The 20,154-nt window shown below is 30.7% G+C and overlaps 1 protein-coding gene across 2 annotated transcripts in view; it reads right to left on the bottom strand.

Moving 5' to 3' along the window:
- Positions 1-6,666: 6,666 nt before the first annotated feature.
- The window catches only part of LOC147065267 (multidrug resistance protein homolog 49-like), a 126,537-nt gene continuing 113,049 nt past the window's right edge, over positions 6,667-20,154 (bottom strand). For both annotated transcript variants that reach the window (XM_085956355.1, XM_085956356.1), the window contains 11 exons: positions 19,458-19,640; positions 14,975-15,058; positions 14,566-14,685; positions 14,125-14,254; positions 13,414-13,609; positions 12,238-12,400; positions 11,809-12,003; positions 11,282-11,491; positions 10,799-10,945; positions 9,661-9,769; positions 6,667-8,490 (listed from right to left, as the gene is read on the bottom strand). In XM_085956355.1, coding sequence (XP_085812481.1) covers positions 8,345-8,490; positions 9,661-9,769; positions 10,799-10,945; positions 11,282-11,491; positions 11,809-12,003; positions 12,238-12,400; positions 13,414-13,609; positions 14,125-14,254; positions 14,566-14,685; positions 14,975-15,058; positions 19,458-19,640 — 1,683 coding nt within the window. In that variant the 3' untranslated portion in view covers positions 6,667-8,344. The remainder of the gene's footprint in view (positions 8,491-9,660; positions 9,770-10,798; positions 10,946-11,281; positions 11,492-11,808; positions 12,004-12,237; positions 12,401-13,413; positions 13,610-14,124; positions 14,255-14,565; positions 14,686-14,974; positions 15,059-19,457; positions 19,641-20,154) is intronic.

The following is a 20,154-nucleotide window of genomic DNA, read 5'->3' on the forward strand; positions in this document are numbered from 1 at the left end:
AAAGCCGCTGGATTGACGAACTGGTAAAGTTCGGCGGAAATACGTGGCAGCGAACGACACAGGACCGAGAGAGGTGGAAGAAGCTTAGGGAGGTCTTCATCCAGCAGTGGATTGACCCCGGCTGATGATGATATTTATTGGTAGATACTGTTTTTTTCCATTTATTTCATGAATACCGGTATTCAATAAGAAGGTATTCAATAAGAAACACCGAAATACCAATATTGGTATTTTATTCGGTATTCCAATCCCTAGTCACAGAACACTACTATTGATTGTGAAAAAAAATGAATTACAAAGTTAAAAACAAAACAATAAAAGTATGCATGAACTGAAATTTAATTAAAATTTACATTATTATTATTAAATTACACATAGTAAAAAAAAAACAAATTGAACATAAACTACTTTTTTATACAACAAATAATTTATAACATTTGAGAATGTATCAATATGCTATAATTATAATGAACATACATAATTTGCAAACATTTCATACGTATTATATCTCCACTAGAAAAAAATCCATTTTTGAAAAAAAATATTTTAATTATAAGGTAACCAACATTGTTAGCGCAATCTGACAAGGATTTATTTCATGGAAAGAACTACTAGTTAAAATCGTCGTAATTAAGTAGGATGCTCCGTAGATTAATTGGAAAAGTACACTGGCGCGAATCCAGCGGTTACAGGTTCATGTCCCGTCGGGTGTGGTATTTTTTTTCTAAAATGTATTATTTTCTAGTGGGTATATGCATGAGATGGTTTCAAATTATGTATGTTCAAATTGAAGTTATTTAAATCAATTTTAATGCGACTAGACTTATTCAGAAATCAGTAATATAAGGTCTAATGTGTGACACAAAGTAAAAATAAACAAAATACCATAATTACTGCTAAGCGAGGCATATAGGTGTCCGAAGAATGAACCTTTTATTAGCAGCCGTTTTTTTACTACGAATGGTTGTTAGCCTATCGTCCAACACATTGAAAAACAAAATGTATTTTTTTCCCCCACCACGGGATCGAATTCGTGACTGCAAAGCTATAACTACTCTCATTTCTTCGTCAATATTAGTAAGTCTTTCGCGTTTTTTAGTTTTTATATTGTTGTAGTCAAATTGGGCATGTAAATCCTGCCGAACACAGGTTAATTAGGTAATACTGTAATATTGTATTGTCATACGTAGCAGTTTTTTTTGCATATCCTGAGTGATGTCCATCAACTGTCGGAATAAAAAGGTTTAATACCCCACTTATTCGTGCATGGATTTACTGTTGACAGTAAGTATTACATTACTATTAACAAGAAAATGTATGGGTAAACATGTATTATCCTGCAGTTGCAAGCTTGCATGCACGAATCAAAAAAGTTTGGAAACTTCTGAATTTTTATGAAACAGTTGGGACTTTTTCTGCACCTGCGCAGTAGAACGATAGTGGCGAACCTGCCGGCAAAAAACAAACTATACTCAATTTGAGGTTAACCAATTTTCACTACTTGTCAAATAGTACCATAAAATGACAACATCGCGTCTCGCTTACTCTTGAATGAGATTGGAGAAACAGTCAGTACTTTTACGTATAAACAGTTATGATAGTTTAAAAGACGCACTATGCTGCCAGTAAATCCATGCACGTGTACAAGCGCTACACAAACACAAATATGATCAATATAAATCCAAAATTATTTTTAAAGTTTTTCAAAGAAAAACTTTATTTTCATTTTGAATGAAAAACTGCTCGACACGTCAGTCTGGCAGAAATTTTGACACTTGCACGTAAAAAGGTTCGCTAAACCTGGTATAGATAAAATAACGAAAATCTTCAGACAACAGGTACTATAATTTTCACATAGAAATACTATATATGCTATGAAAAAATCTTTATACACGAAAGGTGCCATGAAACGAGAAAGTTTGAAAACCGCTGTCTTAAGCTTAATTAAAATGGTTACATGTGAGATTTTTTATTCATTTTGGGTATTTAATTGCACTTCCAACTAGCTAGCAACTTTATACTAGAATGAAATAAATAATACTATGTCGTCATTTTAATCACCAAATTTACAAACACAAGTGACTTGTCAATTAATAAAATAATTGCTTGAAAATTTTCTATTTGATTTTTTTTATTACAATACTATAATTAATGTTAAACAAAACCAAAAACACTTCACTTTATTGCACCTATATTCACATGTCTATCTTCACCCGTTAACAAATTTAAACTAAAATCAATTTTAATAATATGTGAAGGATATTATAAAAAATCTAACATTATGTATGTTCACATTATTATTATCAGACCTGTTTTCAACCTGTTTGTGATGATCGTATTTTTATGAAGTTATGCTAATTTATAATTATTCTTCTTTCACTGGTCCGTATAACATTGTAGTATGTTATGTATTGTATACCATTATCTATAAACATGGCATGTATTTTTTGACCAAATTTTAGTTTTTAATCAAAAAAATCCACCATTAGGATTGTATAAATGAATTGTTTGTGTTTATCGTCCATTGTTGTGTCCATTGGTGATGCCAATTGGGAAGACAATAAATCTGTTTAACCAAATAGGTTCTGATGTTGATATATTCCACCTACGTGAGATGAGTATAGGTGGACGCCGTTTTATAAATACTGCATATATTTATTTCTTCTTTAAACTGTTTCTTTGTTTTTAAATGTCATGTTGTGAACGTCTAAAATTTGTAATTTGTAATGTTCAATGTTTGTATGTAAAAAATAAATAAATTCGAATTTGAATCTTTTATACACGGACCAAACAGGTTTCAAATTTCGATCGTTCATTAGTTTCATTAGTTCATAGTCAGACAACTCCGAAAAAGTGAAAGTGAAATTAAGTATGCAGTTTTATGTAAAATCTTGTGCTCTCACTGTTCAGTACTTAGATAACTCCAAAATGCCACCAAAAAGCCAACAAAAAAAATAATGGTGATAAACTTCTAAAGAATTAAACAAAACGTTGACTTTGTCTGGGTCAATAGAAGAACATTTTTGTTCCATCTTGTCGTGGTTGGCCGTTGCGTTTAGAAGTGTAATACTTTTGTTGATGAAACCTGCAGATTATTTTTAAATGTTACAATTATTTAGTAATTTAGCAATAATTGTTTCCAGTCTATGCCTGGTTCATTAGTCAGACAACTCATAAAATACCACATAACTTCAAGATATTGATATATACCACTTATGTGAGATGAGTGTGAGTTTAGATGGTTGTTATCTACTTAGTTCACTCAGTATGCTTCCATGTACTCTTATTTTTATTATTTACTCACATTATCCTGTATAACTATACTGCGCAGTACATAAAACATGCACACAACAACAAATGTGTCTCACTGACACTAGAAAAATGAGATTGGTGTGACAATCAGCGTGTTTGTGCGTAAACAGTTACTGTCACGATAGTTTAATTAACGTGCTATCGCTGGCGGTAAATCCATGCACGTGAACAAAGTGCTTATAGTTCAATATATATTAGCGCCTGTACATGTGCATGGATATACTGGCAGCAACAATGCGTATTTTAAACTATCGTGACAATAAGTGTTTGTAAGCGAGACACGATGTTGTCATTTTATGGTACTATTTGACAGGTCGTAAAAATCTGTTAACCTCAAAATTAGTATATCCACGGGGTAGTTTGTTATTTGCCGGCAGGTTCGCTATTATCATTCTACTGCGCAGGCCCAGATCGAAGAAATCCCCATGAAAATTCAGAAGCTCCTGAACTTTTTTTAATTCATGCATGGTGGTCTTGCAACTGCAGGATAATACATGTTTACATGGCAGTGGCGAAGACTCCATACTAGGCGATTATTTAAAGCCTACCTTCTTAAGAAAAATAATTTTTATTTTCATATTGACGTATCTATATTATCACAAATAATAATATATTCAATATGCCCAAAGACTTCATATAATTGTCATAATTTTACGATCTTTTCCCATATTTCAATAAGCACCATCTATGGCATCTCTCGAAAGTTTAAAAAAATAAAACACTGCGTTTCGCTTCACATATTGTATAGGATTATTTTGGCGTGAATCGTCGGGTTTTTCAATATGAAGTTTTTTTTCTCATAATTTCAAAATGTTTGACGTCCCATATACAAATCTACAAGTTGTTTCATTAGCGCTTACATCGCTAGAGCACATTTATTCAAAATAATTAATAAAAAGATAATTTAAAAAATAATTTCTATAGGATTCAATCACACAAATATGTATTGATTGTTGTTAAAAATATAAAATAATTTATCTTGTGATTTTTATTTATCTATTAGTTCACTCATTAGACAATTTATATATCTGATATTGTACCTACCTAAGTCTGTGTTTTAAATATAGAAGTATTTTAAAATGTCTAGTTTTACGGGTTAAATTATAAATTGTTATGGAACATAATATATACACAACAACGGATGTTTTCAATGAGCGTATGTTACGTTTATAAATGTTTGGGAAAATATTTAAGTAATTCAAACCAATTAAGCTTTTGAAATTTCATCGATTTAGCGTACCTATTCATCAGTAATATTGGGTTATCTTTTTATTTCTCGTAAATATATCTGACAACCATGGTTACTCCCACAGCCTACCTCTTTCAAAAAGTCACCCTTTGCCACTGTTACATGGTACATTTTCTTGTTATGGCCACGATAATACTTACTGTTAGCAGTATATCCATGCACGTGTAAACGGAGTTATGATTACAAATAAAAGAGTAGCATTTATGTAATAATATGGTTTATTTACAAATGTCATTTCAGCAGTAATAAGTATTAATTTAAATACGAATTAATAATAAAAATTAAAATACTTTAATAGTGGCGACATTTAATTTAGTTTATGAATTCTGATTTTAAATAATGATAATTTTCTTTTATTCTCAATATCGAAAATACTGTTATTAAATAATATGTAAGTAAACATGAATAAAGATACTAATGGCTTTGAATGAAGAAAACATTTCAATGTACAATTCTGGTATGACAATTAAAATATTATAAGTAATACATTTTTAAAACATTGACATTACAAAATATTTCAGATCAAAAAGTAATTTTATTCAATCATTCGTTTAATTACTTCTGTAGTATGTAATTAAATTATAATGGTAATTATAAAAACATGTTATTTTCATGGAGACTCATAATACCTACAATATATTATATTATAATATAAAAAATTTGCCCTTTTCCACAATAAATCTTATAAAGGCACGTTACTACAAAACAGAATTTCAAAATATCCATCTTTAAAATTTTATATTGTCAAAGTACTTATCTGTCATTTATAGTGGAAGAATCGATCTATGTATACCTAATTAATTACCTATAATGCATTATTATCATTTATTTGGTATAAAATATTTAATAAAACATACCAATCAAAAGTATTCATTCATTCACATGTAAATTTAATTTCAATATATACAAACAGATATTTAAAATACTTTCCTATTTTTATTCTGATGATAAGTAGTTTTAATAAATGAAACATTATGACAGAAGAAGTAATAAAAATTTTCACATAAAAATAATATTACATACATTGTACAGTCACAGAATATAATGTATGTTGTCTTGTTTTGATAATTTTGGTCCGTAAACGTCTGTATTTATTGTAAAATATAAATACCGTTACTGGTTATATCAACAGACTTTTTGCGATTACCGGTGGCCAACCACTTATTGGGTCCTAGCTCTGTGTCACATAATTTTTGACAGTCGATCGTTGTTATATTTACTGAATCATATAATATTAGATTTTTGCTCTAAATAACGCACGCAATAAGCAAATAGGTGTCTATGACCATAATTGCACTTCCTCATATAGAAATTTAAATTTATTCATGATGGGAATGAATGTTTTTGATATATCTACAGCTTCTTTTTACTTATTGCTGAAGGCTTTTACAGTTTCTGATCTACCTCGAGAACGAACTCTGCAACGAGCTCGAAACATCGATTTAGGGATACGATATAATACGATATAATACACAATGGTAGCCCAGTCATCAGACAATATTTCTTTTTGCACTTAGCCATCTATCAAACGTTTCCAAGCTATACCTATGAACGACATGGCAAGACATTTACAGTTATTTATCTTAAAGCCAATCCTTAACTTATCAAAGATTAAATAATAATTAATTATTCAAATAATTACAAAATCATTAAAAATAAACTTATTTTTAGAGGACTATAAATAATAGTAGAAAAATAATTAATTAGATCTTATTTTGACTAATAAAAAATAATTATTAAAATGCCACAAAGCTAATGATATTTTTATTTGGCTACTATTGTATTAGGCGTCATCCATAAATGATATCATAAGTTTTTGGGTGATCCCTCACTGTTATATTATTTTATCACAATATATTTTACCACCCTATCGACTTAATTAGGTCACATTTTTTTAATTAAAAATTGTCAATTTCAGTATACTTAATGGCCATCTCGGAATATTTTACATTCAGAAAAAAGAGTAAAGTTTTCATAGTTCTGTGACATCACCTTCCCGCACTTACAATGTGACATCATATATGGATGACACCTTAAATGGTAAGCAATATTTCAATCAGTATATAAAAATAAGTATCTATTAGAAATAGTATGGAGGTATTTTTGAATTCACTGTTTAAAAATTTGATCGTTTATTGAAAGTTAAGTAATAAAAAAAATTGGGAAATGTAACCTATAAATTTAATGTTTCTCACATGGTACAGTAAAATTGATTTAAGAATTTTATGATATTTTCATTGGTATTATTAAATATTTTCCTTGATGTCTTGGATTAGCCAGGAAATCGATTTTCCTGCCTACTTCGGTAAATCACAATATAATATTGACAATGTACTCAACAGCTGACATTATAAAAAGCGCTTAAATATTATATTTCAAATATTTATTACATACAAAAGTCTATCATACTGGTTGAGAGAAAAATATACCATTTTTACATGAAAACAAAATGGTGTTATAATTAGATTATGCATAAGTGGATGTATAAAAAAAGGATATGTTTATTTAACTGTTTTCATGAGAAACCTGATTATGGCGGAGATAATATAGTAATAATACTATACTTACAGAAAACCGATAAAGTAATTATTTCAGCGAGGAAATAATTACTAATAACAATATTTTAACAGAGATTATACTGAACTTTTTTTTATGACGATTAACCGTCATGATTAACACGGCAAATAGAATAAAAAATAATGGCATAAGACGGAATCGATCCGTACATCTTTCGATTAACAAAATACAATAGTCTTTAGATTTTGCTATTTCGGTTGTTTTATCTACCTTATACGACTTTCTTTCATCAATATAAAAGAAATCTATTATAGTAGACACATACCAAAGAATATTGATATTTAACAATATCAAATTGTAATTATTTGATATTTGGATAGTAAACATTGAAATAAAAATACCAATTGCATTTTTAACGTGTTTTAACATCGCAAACAAAACAAGGCAATTTACTATGACTGACGAATAATCTACGCATACAAGAATGGACGTGTGTTTTTTGTAAATGGAATCATAAAAAAATGATCATACCTATTAAATTTCTCAGTTTTATGATTTTATATTGTTATAAAAACATTAATTGAATGGCGTATTCTGTGTCAATGTATTAAATTAATGTAATTATGACTAAACTTACAAAAACATATATACACAGATATTCTCTAAATACAATATAAATACTTAAAAACCTACACAATAATATCTATAAGGCAATATTCGGGATTTACTAAAAATATTGCTATCAATAGTATATCAGTTGCAATGACATCTATGTAAATATTGTAAATACAGCTTGAAAATAATATATAACATTAGAGAGAAGTAAACTTGTATTATACGACATTATCAATCCATTGTTTGTTTTTGTTACTTCTTTCATGTCTAAATATTTTCAAAATGATGGCAGCTGATATTATTTAGGTACAATATACATTGCATTGTCAAGTTTATAAAAGGCATAAAAAATGAATAGGTATTGTCTAAAAGTTTGACACTTAAAAATAAGCCTATTATAAAACTAGCCAGGCATAATTTTCTCATCAACTAAACAATGCACGCAGATGCTAGAATACTTGGCTAAAACCTAAACAATTTAATAATACTATTTAAAAAATGAATCTCACTTGATCTTATCACACTATGTTCCGTTTCGACGTTCTATCTGGCAACACTTACATAACGAAAATTGTTAATTTTTAATACTATCTATCACTGCACAGCTGAGGTTAAAATTAAGAATTGATTTACATAATAGAAAATGACTGTCTATTCTGAATGCGGGGTGCCATTTGGTGTGTCGGTATGTCTGCTAGTGACTGTGTCTGTGGCCATCGCTTGCATCTTGTGTAAGTCAGCGTAGAGACCTTTCTTCGCTAATAATTCACTATGTTTTCCTTTCTCCGCTACTCGTCCTGTAAAAACAAAAAAGAAAATATTTTAGTATAACTATTATGAAGCATTGATTTGAGCCCAGGACCTGTTGTACACTAAATAGAACAGACAATAGTGTGACGCCCTAGAGCCTTCCACCCACGAAGATTCTCAAAGAAGACTACTAATTAAAGGTAAATTGGTTATTAACTGATGTTTTACATTGAAATCATAAACTGTCAAACTAGAGCTTTCTGTGGGCCAAGCAGATTGTATACAATTTACCAAGAATAGTTGAAAGCCGGTCTACTTTACATGCTACACGCTGGCGTGTGGGCCGATATGCGCAGTAGAGCGATAGTGGCAACCTCCCGATCTGCGTCTGCACAGTAGAGCGATAGTGGCGACCTCTCAGTAAAAAAACAAACTACGTCCTGTCAAAATAGTCGCTAGCTTGTGGCTTCTGAGCGAGTGGAAATTTTTGTGTGTCATCATCATCATCATGTCATCATCAATCGCACTAGCTGACTCGCCCGCTTTTAAATTCGTCAACAAGCAGCTTGTAAAGTAGCTCAATGTCATTGACGCTTAAGTGGCTTTCAGTTGAGTGTTGCCATGGTAACATTGTTTCAGTTTATAACTAGTGGCCTGGCGACTAGTATGCGTGTCTTTAGTGACAAATTAATCACAAACGTGTTTGAAACTGCTTAATATTAGCAGTCAGCGAAACCCTATTAAAATTCTTCAGTCAGCTTTGAGCCTCCAATCTTTTGGTTAACAGGTGAGCGCACAACCAATTGCATCATTAAGGCCGTTGCCATTTTATTAAGAACAGTTTTAATACACAACTAACTGACACGGCGGATAATGGTGGATTGCTTCGATTTCGGTCAACTACGTAAATCCCTTGACTATCATGGAAATTTCAACAATAACAAAACAGAAATCGTCGGGTGACATTTAAATTTGTCATACATCATGACGTCATGTCTAAATTAAGCATTCGAAGCATTATAGACAAGCCATAATGCATATCATTACCTCCTACAGTTTAGAGATTATATTATAAAGATGGGCGGAATTAGAGTGATGAGAATTGCATGCGTAGTTGCCATACATTAACATGACATCTTGAAGATTATGAAAATGGATAGCAAAACAAAAAGTTTTACTACTTTATTGTTTATGGTATGTGTTCTGTAATTATTTACCTTTGTCTATGACGCATATGAGGTCAGCGTTTTGTATCGTAGATAGTCTGTGAGCTATCGTTATGCAAGTTCTTCCCTCTTTGGCAGCATCCAACGCCTGTTGCACCAACTGAAAGATAGTATTAGTATTAGCATTATACAGATTTACACATCGGATACAAGGGGACATCGTTATCTGAGTGTAATTAGGACCAAAAAAATACCTCTGAAGGCGAATCCGCTTAAAACGGGGACCAAAATCACTAATTAGTAAATGGGTTTAATCGGGACACGTTTAGAAAAGAAAAAGACAAGTAAGCAAGACAGAAATAGAGCAGGATTGTAGGATTGAAAGATTGAAAGTGACAGTTGTTTTTTATAGTTTCTTTTTTGCATTCTCCTGCAAATTTGTAACTGCGGGGGCTGGGTTAACGAATACTCGGATAATGAGGACCCACTGCATATAATTATCGATATATCAAATAAAAAAATGATTTTTTTTTCAAGTTTGCACTGTTTTATGGTCTTTACTAATTATCAATGTGGTATCCAATACACAAGAATTAATGGATTCTTAAACTGAAAACATAGCATGTACACATATTATTGCACCCTCGCAACTAAACCGCCACAAGTCCAAATTTACGTGTTTTGAGTTAATTACTACATTTAATTGTCTATCGTTCATAGTACATGTACCGAAAATTTCATATCTCTAAGTCAATAAATTCAAGTCAAAACTTCATTCAATATCTAAACATATTTCAAAAACACAGCACAAAAATGCGAAAGGTAAAAATTTCAAAGCTGATTTTCTCTGTTTGACGTCTTTTGGATTGTGGCAGTTTAGTTGCGAGGGTGCGATATTTGATTCGAAACCTTGGAAGGTACCTACACTGATTAAAATTTTAATGACTTAAAATGAATAATGGACAGAGTGTGATTTAAACAAATATTTATCTATTAATTAATTATATTAAACTATAAAAAATAATATAATATTATTAAACATGTTAAACTATTGAATAAAACGTCCTTCTTGTAAATACTTTGTAATATCTATGTAACTGACATTCCGTTATTGTTATTGAAAATTCCGTTAACATATGGCTACCGTCTTTATAATTTTTAATCAAGATAATAACATTAATAGAATTACCTTTTCACTCTGTGTATCAAGGGCTGATGTAGCTTCATCCAATAAAAGTACTCTGGGGTTTCGTACAAGTGCTCTTGCAATGGCAATTCTCTGCTTTTGACCACCAGATAATTGAGCTCCTTTGGCGCCTAACGGAGTATCGTAACCCTGTTGAATAAAATTTATGAATGATTACAACGATGATTATAATGACTTATTATTATTTTATGGATGATTTAATCTGACATTTCTTATGTGTCATGAAATTTATGTATCCATGTGACCTCAACTTAAAATCTGAACTCAGAAAATGTAACAAACTTTATATTGCAACAATCTTGTGAATCAGAGCATTAAGCTGCATGTCTTTGTGAATGTTAATTAAAATTACATAGCTAAAGTTGACGACTAGCAGCTGTGTCGAGTTTGTATGTGCAAACCTACTAAGAGTAGGTACTTGAAATGAATGTTTAATAGAATATGTGAAGATCAATAATAACTAACCAAAGGAAGCCCACTGATAAATCCATGAATATTTGTCTTGATGGCAGCTTGCACGATTTCCTGGGTGGGCACTTTCCTTCCGTTGTCTCCGTATGCAATATTCTCAGCGATGGTTCTGTCAAAGAGTGTTGGTTCTTGGGAGACCAGACCCAGTTGGCAACGCAAACGAGGGATTGTCAGTCCGGTTGATACATTCTTGCTGTCCAAGGACTGTGGATGGGAAATAACTATAAATTAGCATTGATACAATAATCAGAATAAATCAGCATGCTTGGAAAAATTTGTGACAGTTAAAAATAGATTTATTTTATTAACTTTTTTAATATTATCCAATTATTTACAACAATGGTTGTTATTGATTGAAAAACTTTAAATACATTGAAGAAATCAAGATTTCAAAACCTGGCAATTTTTATAAGCTTTTAAAACAACATAAACTTTCCGATTCACAAAAACTAAATCAGATAATATCAAAGCAAAAGAAGAGAGTCACTGGACATAATTTCCAATATCTCTGCTATACTTACAATTTCTCCTCTAGACGGCTCATACAGCCTTTGTAAGAGTTGAATAGCCGTGGACTTGCCGCATCCAGAATGGCCGACGAGAGCCACAGTCTTTCCGGAAAGTACTTCCAAGTCCAAGCCTTGGAGAACTTTCACATTCTTTCTTGTCGGATACTGGAATTCTACATTCGAATATTTTATGGCACCATCCGCTTTCTGTAAAAAAATCATGTAAATAGGTTACATATTTTTAAATTCTAATAGAATGTCAGATATCAATGTCTTAACTACCTACCCATATAATTGTCATTGAGTTGTTAAAATCTATTACTTATGTGACAGTGTTGATAAAATTTTTTTTTTTTTAATTATTTCTATTTATATTAATTTATTAGTTTAGTATCTATCTTTAAGTATCTTTTTCTGATATAATAAGAATATGAGACTTACCCATGCTGGGTCATCGATAATGCGAGAATCTGACTCAATGAGGGGCTTCCTGCTGAGAAGACGGACGATTCTAGCTCCGGACACCTTGGCTCCGTTGAAGTTCGGTGCAAAAGCAAGCACTTGACCCAACATCCAAGATCCGAAGATCAAAGCCTCAGAAACCCTGAAAGAGATGAGAGATATAAATTTTGCAATCCTAAGTAAAAAAATATAATTTGTATATTACGACATAAAGTTCATAAAATTTTCAGACAGCAACTTAGATAGGTATTGATTTAACGAACGAAACACGATCAAAGATACAGAGCTACCATAAAAATAGAATAATTCAAATAATATGTGTTCCAACATTAGATGGCGATTTCAGAATGTTTTTAGTGTCTTTGAATTGTTTGAATAGCTTTGCACCCATGTTTGCCTAGTTCGTATAGTGGCCATCTTTATATAAATACTTATCTTTTGAATGTATATTTGATTCAGTGCAAGGACTCAATGGCTTGGACGAATGGCTAACATCTATTTCTCATAAAGAAGTCTATTAATACAATCTGGACCTTGTGGAGACCCATATCGACTGCTTAATCTGCAAATTAGCCAACTGCACTTTACACAACAGATGAGATTTTGATGACATTTTGTTATAAACCATGTTTTCTATGCTCACACAAAATTTAAAACTCCTAAACCTATAAATAAATGCGTTATCGTTCTTCAAACAATACAGCCAACTACAGGTGCCAAATTTCCAATTTCGTTAATGGAACAACTCCGCTCTTTATATAAATTTTCTTTATTTATAAAAGGAAAGCTAAAATAGTGTATTAATTCATAGTGCAACTGATTTGTAAAAAAAAATAATTTCAAAGTGTATTTTTGGAATTGTTAAATTCCGCTCGATAGTTAAATTATTATGTTTTTTCTACTTCCTGAACAATTTGCCCAAATGGAGTTAGTCGATTATATATACCTATATGTATATAAAATAACCATGTTCGATCCTAAGAGGATCATAATATGAGCCTGCACAGGATTGAGGTTTTATTAACAATTTTTTTTTTACGAGAAATGGATGTTAGCCACTTGCTCAACATATTAGGTCCATTCTCTTGGTCGAAACACACATTGATCTACTTTATACTTTACTTGTGTATTTGGTAATTTAGGGGAATAACTTACAGTATGACATTTTTGTAAGGAAGTCCTTCGTATGCGATCAGAAGACCGCCATAGTACAGTGAGATTCCGTATCCGAAGGATGGAGCAGTCAGGCCCAAACTGTAGACAGCGCCGCGCAGACGAGAACGAGCCCCTCCCGCTTTCGTAGCCGTATTCAACTCTTCTTCATAACGTTGCAGGAATTGTGTTTCAGCGCCTATATAAGGAAATAACAGGTTAGTATGAATGTATATTTATTATTTAACAGTGAAACTACGATTTTATGTTAAGGGACTCTAAATTGATTTGGAGCATATTATGTCGACGTGTTCTTTCACCTTTTCTAGAATGTTGCTTTTTTTAACTGACAATGTTTTTCTTTCCATTGACATTATTTGTAAATAAAAAAATAAAAATAACATAAACAAAAAACAATTTATTGCATTGTAACCTTAGTCTTGGGCAATGCAGACATGTTTATAAATAGAAACGCACACATGCATCTTGAATTTATTTTAATGGTTTGCCATGCTTTGAATTGATTATGTTAATTAAGCAAGGCTTATATTAATTATTAAAACAAACAGTGGGTATTTGAATTTGGCCCATGGCTCATGGAACCAGAGAACAGTGTCCTAACCCCTTCATCATAGCTTTAATGTTTTTAATTTATCCCATTTACTGAGAACAACATAGGTAACCTAAATATTGATTTTTGTTTTAATCATTTACCCATGCTATGAACTGTCCTGATGTTCATGATAGCTTCGGTGGCGATTTTTGATGCACCTTCCATGGCCTTCCTTTCTTTGATCTGAGAGTTCCTTATGATGCGACCTTCAAAGTAAATACCTCCAAGAACCTGAAAGAGTAATAAAAAACAGTTTTATAAATACCGTACTTTTACAGATACATTGACTATAGGTTTAGAATTCTATCATTGCCGTGGACATCCTAGCGGTGATCTGCAGAACTACCAAATGCCCTTCACATAAATATTTGTGCTCCCAAGTCACATACAACACAAGAGAAATTAAAGGATTAAATTGGAACCCAATTATATAATATTTAGTATTATCGTTGTTGAAAAGATATGACATTTAAAATAAATATTATGTTGCATTTTTGGTGGATATCTGGTGGATAAAAAGAGAGATTATATATTGTACTCACCAGAGGAATAGTAACTAATGAGACAAGAGTCATCTTCCAGGAGAAGACTAAAGCCATCAGAACACCGATCAGTAGAGTTGAGATGCCTTGAAGGATTGTGCCGATTCTCATTCCAGTGGCCTGCAAATTTTTTGACAAATTAATTTTTATGACGATCAGACACTTGCAATCGCAGGCACCTCTATTAATCCATCAATAAATAATGAAGACTGTGCTCATTTTTTGAACCACGAAGATGGACATTATTATTTATTGGAACTAGTAAGATCGGTAAAAAGTCTCTTTAAATGTGCTTTGGTCTGAAATGTGTAGTGGTTGTCGCACTTAACACATCAACTTATAATAGTAAAATGAAAAATAAATAATTTCTGTTTGTTTATAAATCATATTCGGTAGATGATGGACTTACCCCCTGAACAGCAGCTGCGTCACCGCTAAGCCTTGCGCAGAGTGCTCCCACTGAGTTTTTCTGGTCATCATACCAACCGATCTCCTGGAAATTAAAATGATATTAAAATATGAACTTTTTTATTTGATTGAAGAACTGTCTGGTCAAACTCCATTATAACATTCGAATGAAGAGTGCCAATTAATGGAAGAAATGAGGATATTATAATTTTTGAGAGTTGATATGTTTTGTAATAGTGAGTATTTTTTCTCCTGCGGTGTTGGCGGACTGTACATACCGACGTGCCCTAGAAAAACCATGATAAGTCTGAAAATAGCGTTTTAAGTTTTATTAGCTTTTTATAATATCATATTTTTTGTGCATGTCCTGTAAAAATTTCAGGTCTCTAGCATAAAAATTGACAAAGTTAGGTTTTCGACAATGGTGCTCTATATCTACATATCGCATCGACCAAATTTGTGTTCACATAAATATCCGAGGAGTATAGTCATATATCAATAAAAAAAGTGTACTGCGTTTTATTTTACGAGTAAGAAGGTTGTTATACTTGCAATAACAGTCTTTAACGGAGATCCTAATATACGGCATGGTTTATATTGACGTATCACATTAGTTTTGAAAAATATATTGGTTTATCTTCGGAAAATATTGGAATTTGCAGTAGGTAAATGCAGTTTTAGTTAAAAAGCTACTCATTAGTCACTAGTACTAGTGTTTTATTATCAAAATATTATATTATTGAATATAAAACAAACAAAATAGAAAAGAATTATTTTGTACTAATATAGGTAGGTACTTTTACTATACTAGGACACAGTAATAATGTTTAAATATTGATTATTCATTATATTGATTCATCAGCCAATTTCAATCCACCGCAAAATAAAGACCTCCACAAGCTTTCTTCGACTATTTTCGGTTAATTACTCAGATACCCAAAAAACAATGTTGTAGGTAATGTTTAAGTTTGAAATTGTTATATTATTTGATATTAAACAAATATCCAATAGAAAACGATATGGATATATCATTATAATAATTCACTGTTTCAATTATTTAGATGAGTAAAAAAAGTATGTTTTTATAAATAAACTTAATTTAAATAAATACCCAGCAGAAAACGACATATTTTAATTAAATATTATTACCTATCACTAGAAAACAAATTGTTTTGCAATTAAAAATGTACCCACCTAAAATATCCGATCATGTCCGATCATAATGAGGCCCCCCACAGATTGGAGAACAGGTTTTGTTTTTACGAGAAATGGATGTCAGCCACTTGCTCAACCTATTAGGTACGTACTCTGACTCCGACCACAAATTGAAAAACAATTTGTATCTATTTTTCAGACCCATGATTCAAACTCGGAACCCACGATGTTATAGGCCGATGCTTATACCTATAATATTATGTTTTAACTTCAAAAAATTATTTTATTTTCGGTACAGTATGACACATTTTGATTAAATTAGTCTTGTACATCGATAATAACAACTAGGCAGTATTTTCATGTTTAAATTACAAAATATTTTATTATTTAAAAGGAAGGACTTATCTAGCTAGCAAATACAAGAGAGTTTATTTTATTATTCTCTTAGTAAAATTCTTACTAATTACGGAATAATATTTATGACTTAAGAAAGTGAAAAAAATCATTTTTATTACTCTTTCAAATGGTGAGAATTTCCGAAAGGCTTACTAATTGATTTGTACACATTGGGACCAACTTAAGCTCATTGTAAAACTTAAATACGTCCGACGTGTTAATTTTATGTTTGCAATAATATAAAAGGGTATATATTATTATTACTTTGTACATTGAATGTTTCTCGAAAACGAGCTCTGTGGATTATAAATTATTATTAGATGTCGGTCACCTAAAAGAAAAGATTAGCCGGGTTTTTTGAAAACTTATTTTATCTATTATTTTCAATAGAATTTTACCGAAAAACGTGTATAATAGTCAGTTTATGAATCATTTATTGTTGTCTAGAATCTAGGTAAATAATATGTATGAGATGGGATTAACCTATTGTGGTATCCCCGGTAGGTATAATATCAAACAAAATATCAATTGGTTTTGAAAAATCTAGTACCTACTCTCATATATACTTACCTCGTATTAATTTATTGAATATGATTGTTTTAAAATATGAAAACTAGTATAAATAGTAATTACTCTTTTTTATCTAAGTTAAATCGGTCGGAGTTATATAGATCGATCAAAATAGTAAGTTAAATAAAGTGCTATGAATGATAATTGATATTAAACTATGTTTTTTTGAGAAAGAATTTAATAAAACTCTACGTAATTGATTAGATTAGATAACAATATAATGTATCATTTAAAGAAAATACTAGTCAAAAGCCAACCGTTTAGAAAAATGCAGATTCGTACCACGATTATTTAAATTTTAAACTAAATATTACAATGTTGGGGAGGTACATATTTATTTTATCTTTCCAAATAAATTATTGCAATCATGACACCTCGTATTAATTAACATAACTGAGTTCAATTAAGACGTACTTATACTGATGTTTCATGATTTATGTTGACAATTAAATATAATTCAACTATGTTTACTAATCGATAATTAAACTCATATCAACAATAAACATTAGAAAAACAAAACGAAAGATAATATGATCACTGTATCAGTATTTATAAGCTTTTAATTACAATTTTACAAGATCAATTACAGAAAGATATTATGTTGCAAAAATTGAATTGAAAAAAGTGAATAGAAGGTAGGTACTGAAAAGGTTATCACTCTTGCTACAGCAGAACTACATAATGTTGTATCAATGTTATTTTAGATAGGTAATTACCTAATCGTGATTATAGAATGTGTATGTAATACAAGCCTAGTATAAATTTTATATGAATTTAACTTCTGCTGATGAACATTTTAATAATGCGATCTCATTCGATAACGAAAGTGAATTCAGCTGTCTTTAAATAATAATTATTAGGTTATAAATAACACTTTCCTTAGGTTTATTAGTATTAAAATTTTTGAAACTAATAAACCTACTTAAATATATTTTTTCCAACATTTCGATGCTTTGGTAGGTACATTTTTGCCAAATTGTTATGTATAATATTATATTCCACTAGTTATTTAATATTTTTGTATTGAAAAATAATAATTATGTGTGTTCTAAAGTGATAATTACTAATTTAATTCACTCAGTATATCCTTTATGTAAACCATTAACGAACTTATAATGATTTATTTAATGAAATATATTATCTCTCTGGTTTCGATAATTGTACTGAATATTAATTAAATTAAAATTGTTCTAGTGATATACATGACCATTAACATTACATTGTTTTTTTCTATCTATTCTATATTTTTAATGAAAAAATTGTTATGAAGTAGGTATAAAAAATAGATATTTTATTGATGGTGTAGTAAGTAGTGTTATGTACTAATTTCCTCATAACTTCTTTATTATTCCATTATAAACATTTTTCCTGAATGTTTATTATTTTGTAATGTACATATTCTGATTATTTATAAAAATATCAATAATAATTTGCAAAAAAACATAAAAAGTCATACTTAAATACATTTAAATTATAAAAACTCCGTATAAAAATATATATATATCAATATGTCCCTATATCCCTTATTAAGATTTTATAGACACGCTGTACTATTTCGAGTTAAATATTGCGCAATGTCAATTTTTCCGTAAAAGAGCGTTATAACTATAGTTGTAATTAATAAAATCGTATGGAGTAAGAAAAATGCGACGTAAAATAAGGTTTCTATCTCAGAATATGAATGTGTTATGCGGAGTCAGTAATCTATTTCGTCCGCGCAAAAGCATGTTGAATCGAGTCAAAATATAAAGTGCGTAATATTATTCCAAATAAAAACGATTTTTGGACATTATCTCAGCTGTTAATTAATGAATCATCATTAAATTTTGATAGGAATATAGACCATAAAATGGTCTATCTGATTTACTTAAATAAGATAAGAAAAATCTTACTCATTTTATATGATGAATTTAATAGCGTAAATATTTTAGTTTTTTCGCTCTCCTGAACATTTATGATTTTAGACTTATCATGGTTTTTCCTGGGGCCGTCGATACCTACTATGAACTTGAGTGAATGTATATTAGGTATGTCAGAGTTTTTAGTTGCATTCTTCTGCTTAAAATAGACTTAAAAATGAAAGAGTAATAAAGAGAATCGTACGGAGTCCATATTGTGAAAGCTTTAAACCTGCGAAATTAGCTATAAGCCTATTCTTTATGGAAAATCAATTGTGTCAACATATCTAATAATTGTAAACTATAGATTTAACAAAAGTCTTCTTCTCACCATGATAAAACGTTACCAAGATGAGTTACACTATTAATAATGCTTTCGGTATGTTACACTATACAACTTTAGACCACTTGGTATACACCATTATACTGTAGGTTTTGTAATGATTAATATCAATGATTATTTACCTGTTTTAAGAAATTTGCAAATGACATAACTCTGAGCCTCTGGGTTAGTCTGACTCCGGCCTCGGTGAAGAGATAACTCTGCAAGAACGTTCCGGCTCCGCAGAGAATTCCGACGACGACAAACAGAGAACAGTACAAAGCAGTTCCAGAGGTGATTTCATCAGGGTCAGTCAGTGAGAGTAACTGGAAATAGAAGTGACACATTTAAAAATAGATCCGATAAAAGGTGATAATATAATATATATTTTTTTAATATAGTGACTACGGTGTTTCTCAACCTTTTTACATCTGCGGACCACTGAAAATAGAAGAAACATTTTGCGGATCGCTAACGCAGAAATAAAAGATATTATTTATAAAGTAACGTGTAATACAATCTGATCGCAGTTGATTTCGTCACGTAAAACCATTAATCTATTTTAAAAAGATAAAACCATATAATATTTGAGACTTTCGCGGTTGTTTTTTATCGTAATAGATGTATGTACACCGCATATACGTCTTCCTACTATAAATATATCTCTTGATAATGGCCTCTGCAACGAGTGCAAAATGTCGAGGAAAGAAGGAAGAAGTACACATGGTGGAAACCCAAGAATCTATTACGTGAAAAACCATATTTCGGATTAACCGTGTTTTTCGTTTATCCGTGCCACCTCTCCCTACCGTTAATAAATTACCGTTAACACGGATAATC

The sequence above is a fragment of the Rhyacophila brunnea genome, unplaced genomic scaffold (assembly GCF_057557595.1).
Source record: "Rhyacophila brunnea isolate RB1 unplaced genomic scaffold, BYU_Rbru_1.0 scaffold_6, whole genome shotgun sequence".
Lineage (NCBI taxonomy): Eukaryota > Metazoa > Arthropoda > Insecta > Trichoptera > Rhyacophilidae > Rhyacophila > Rhyacophila brunnea.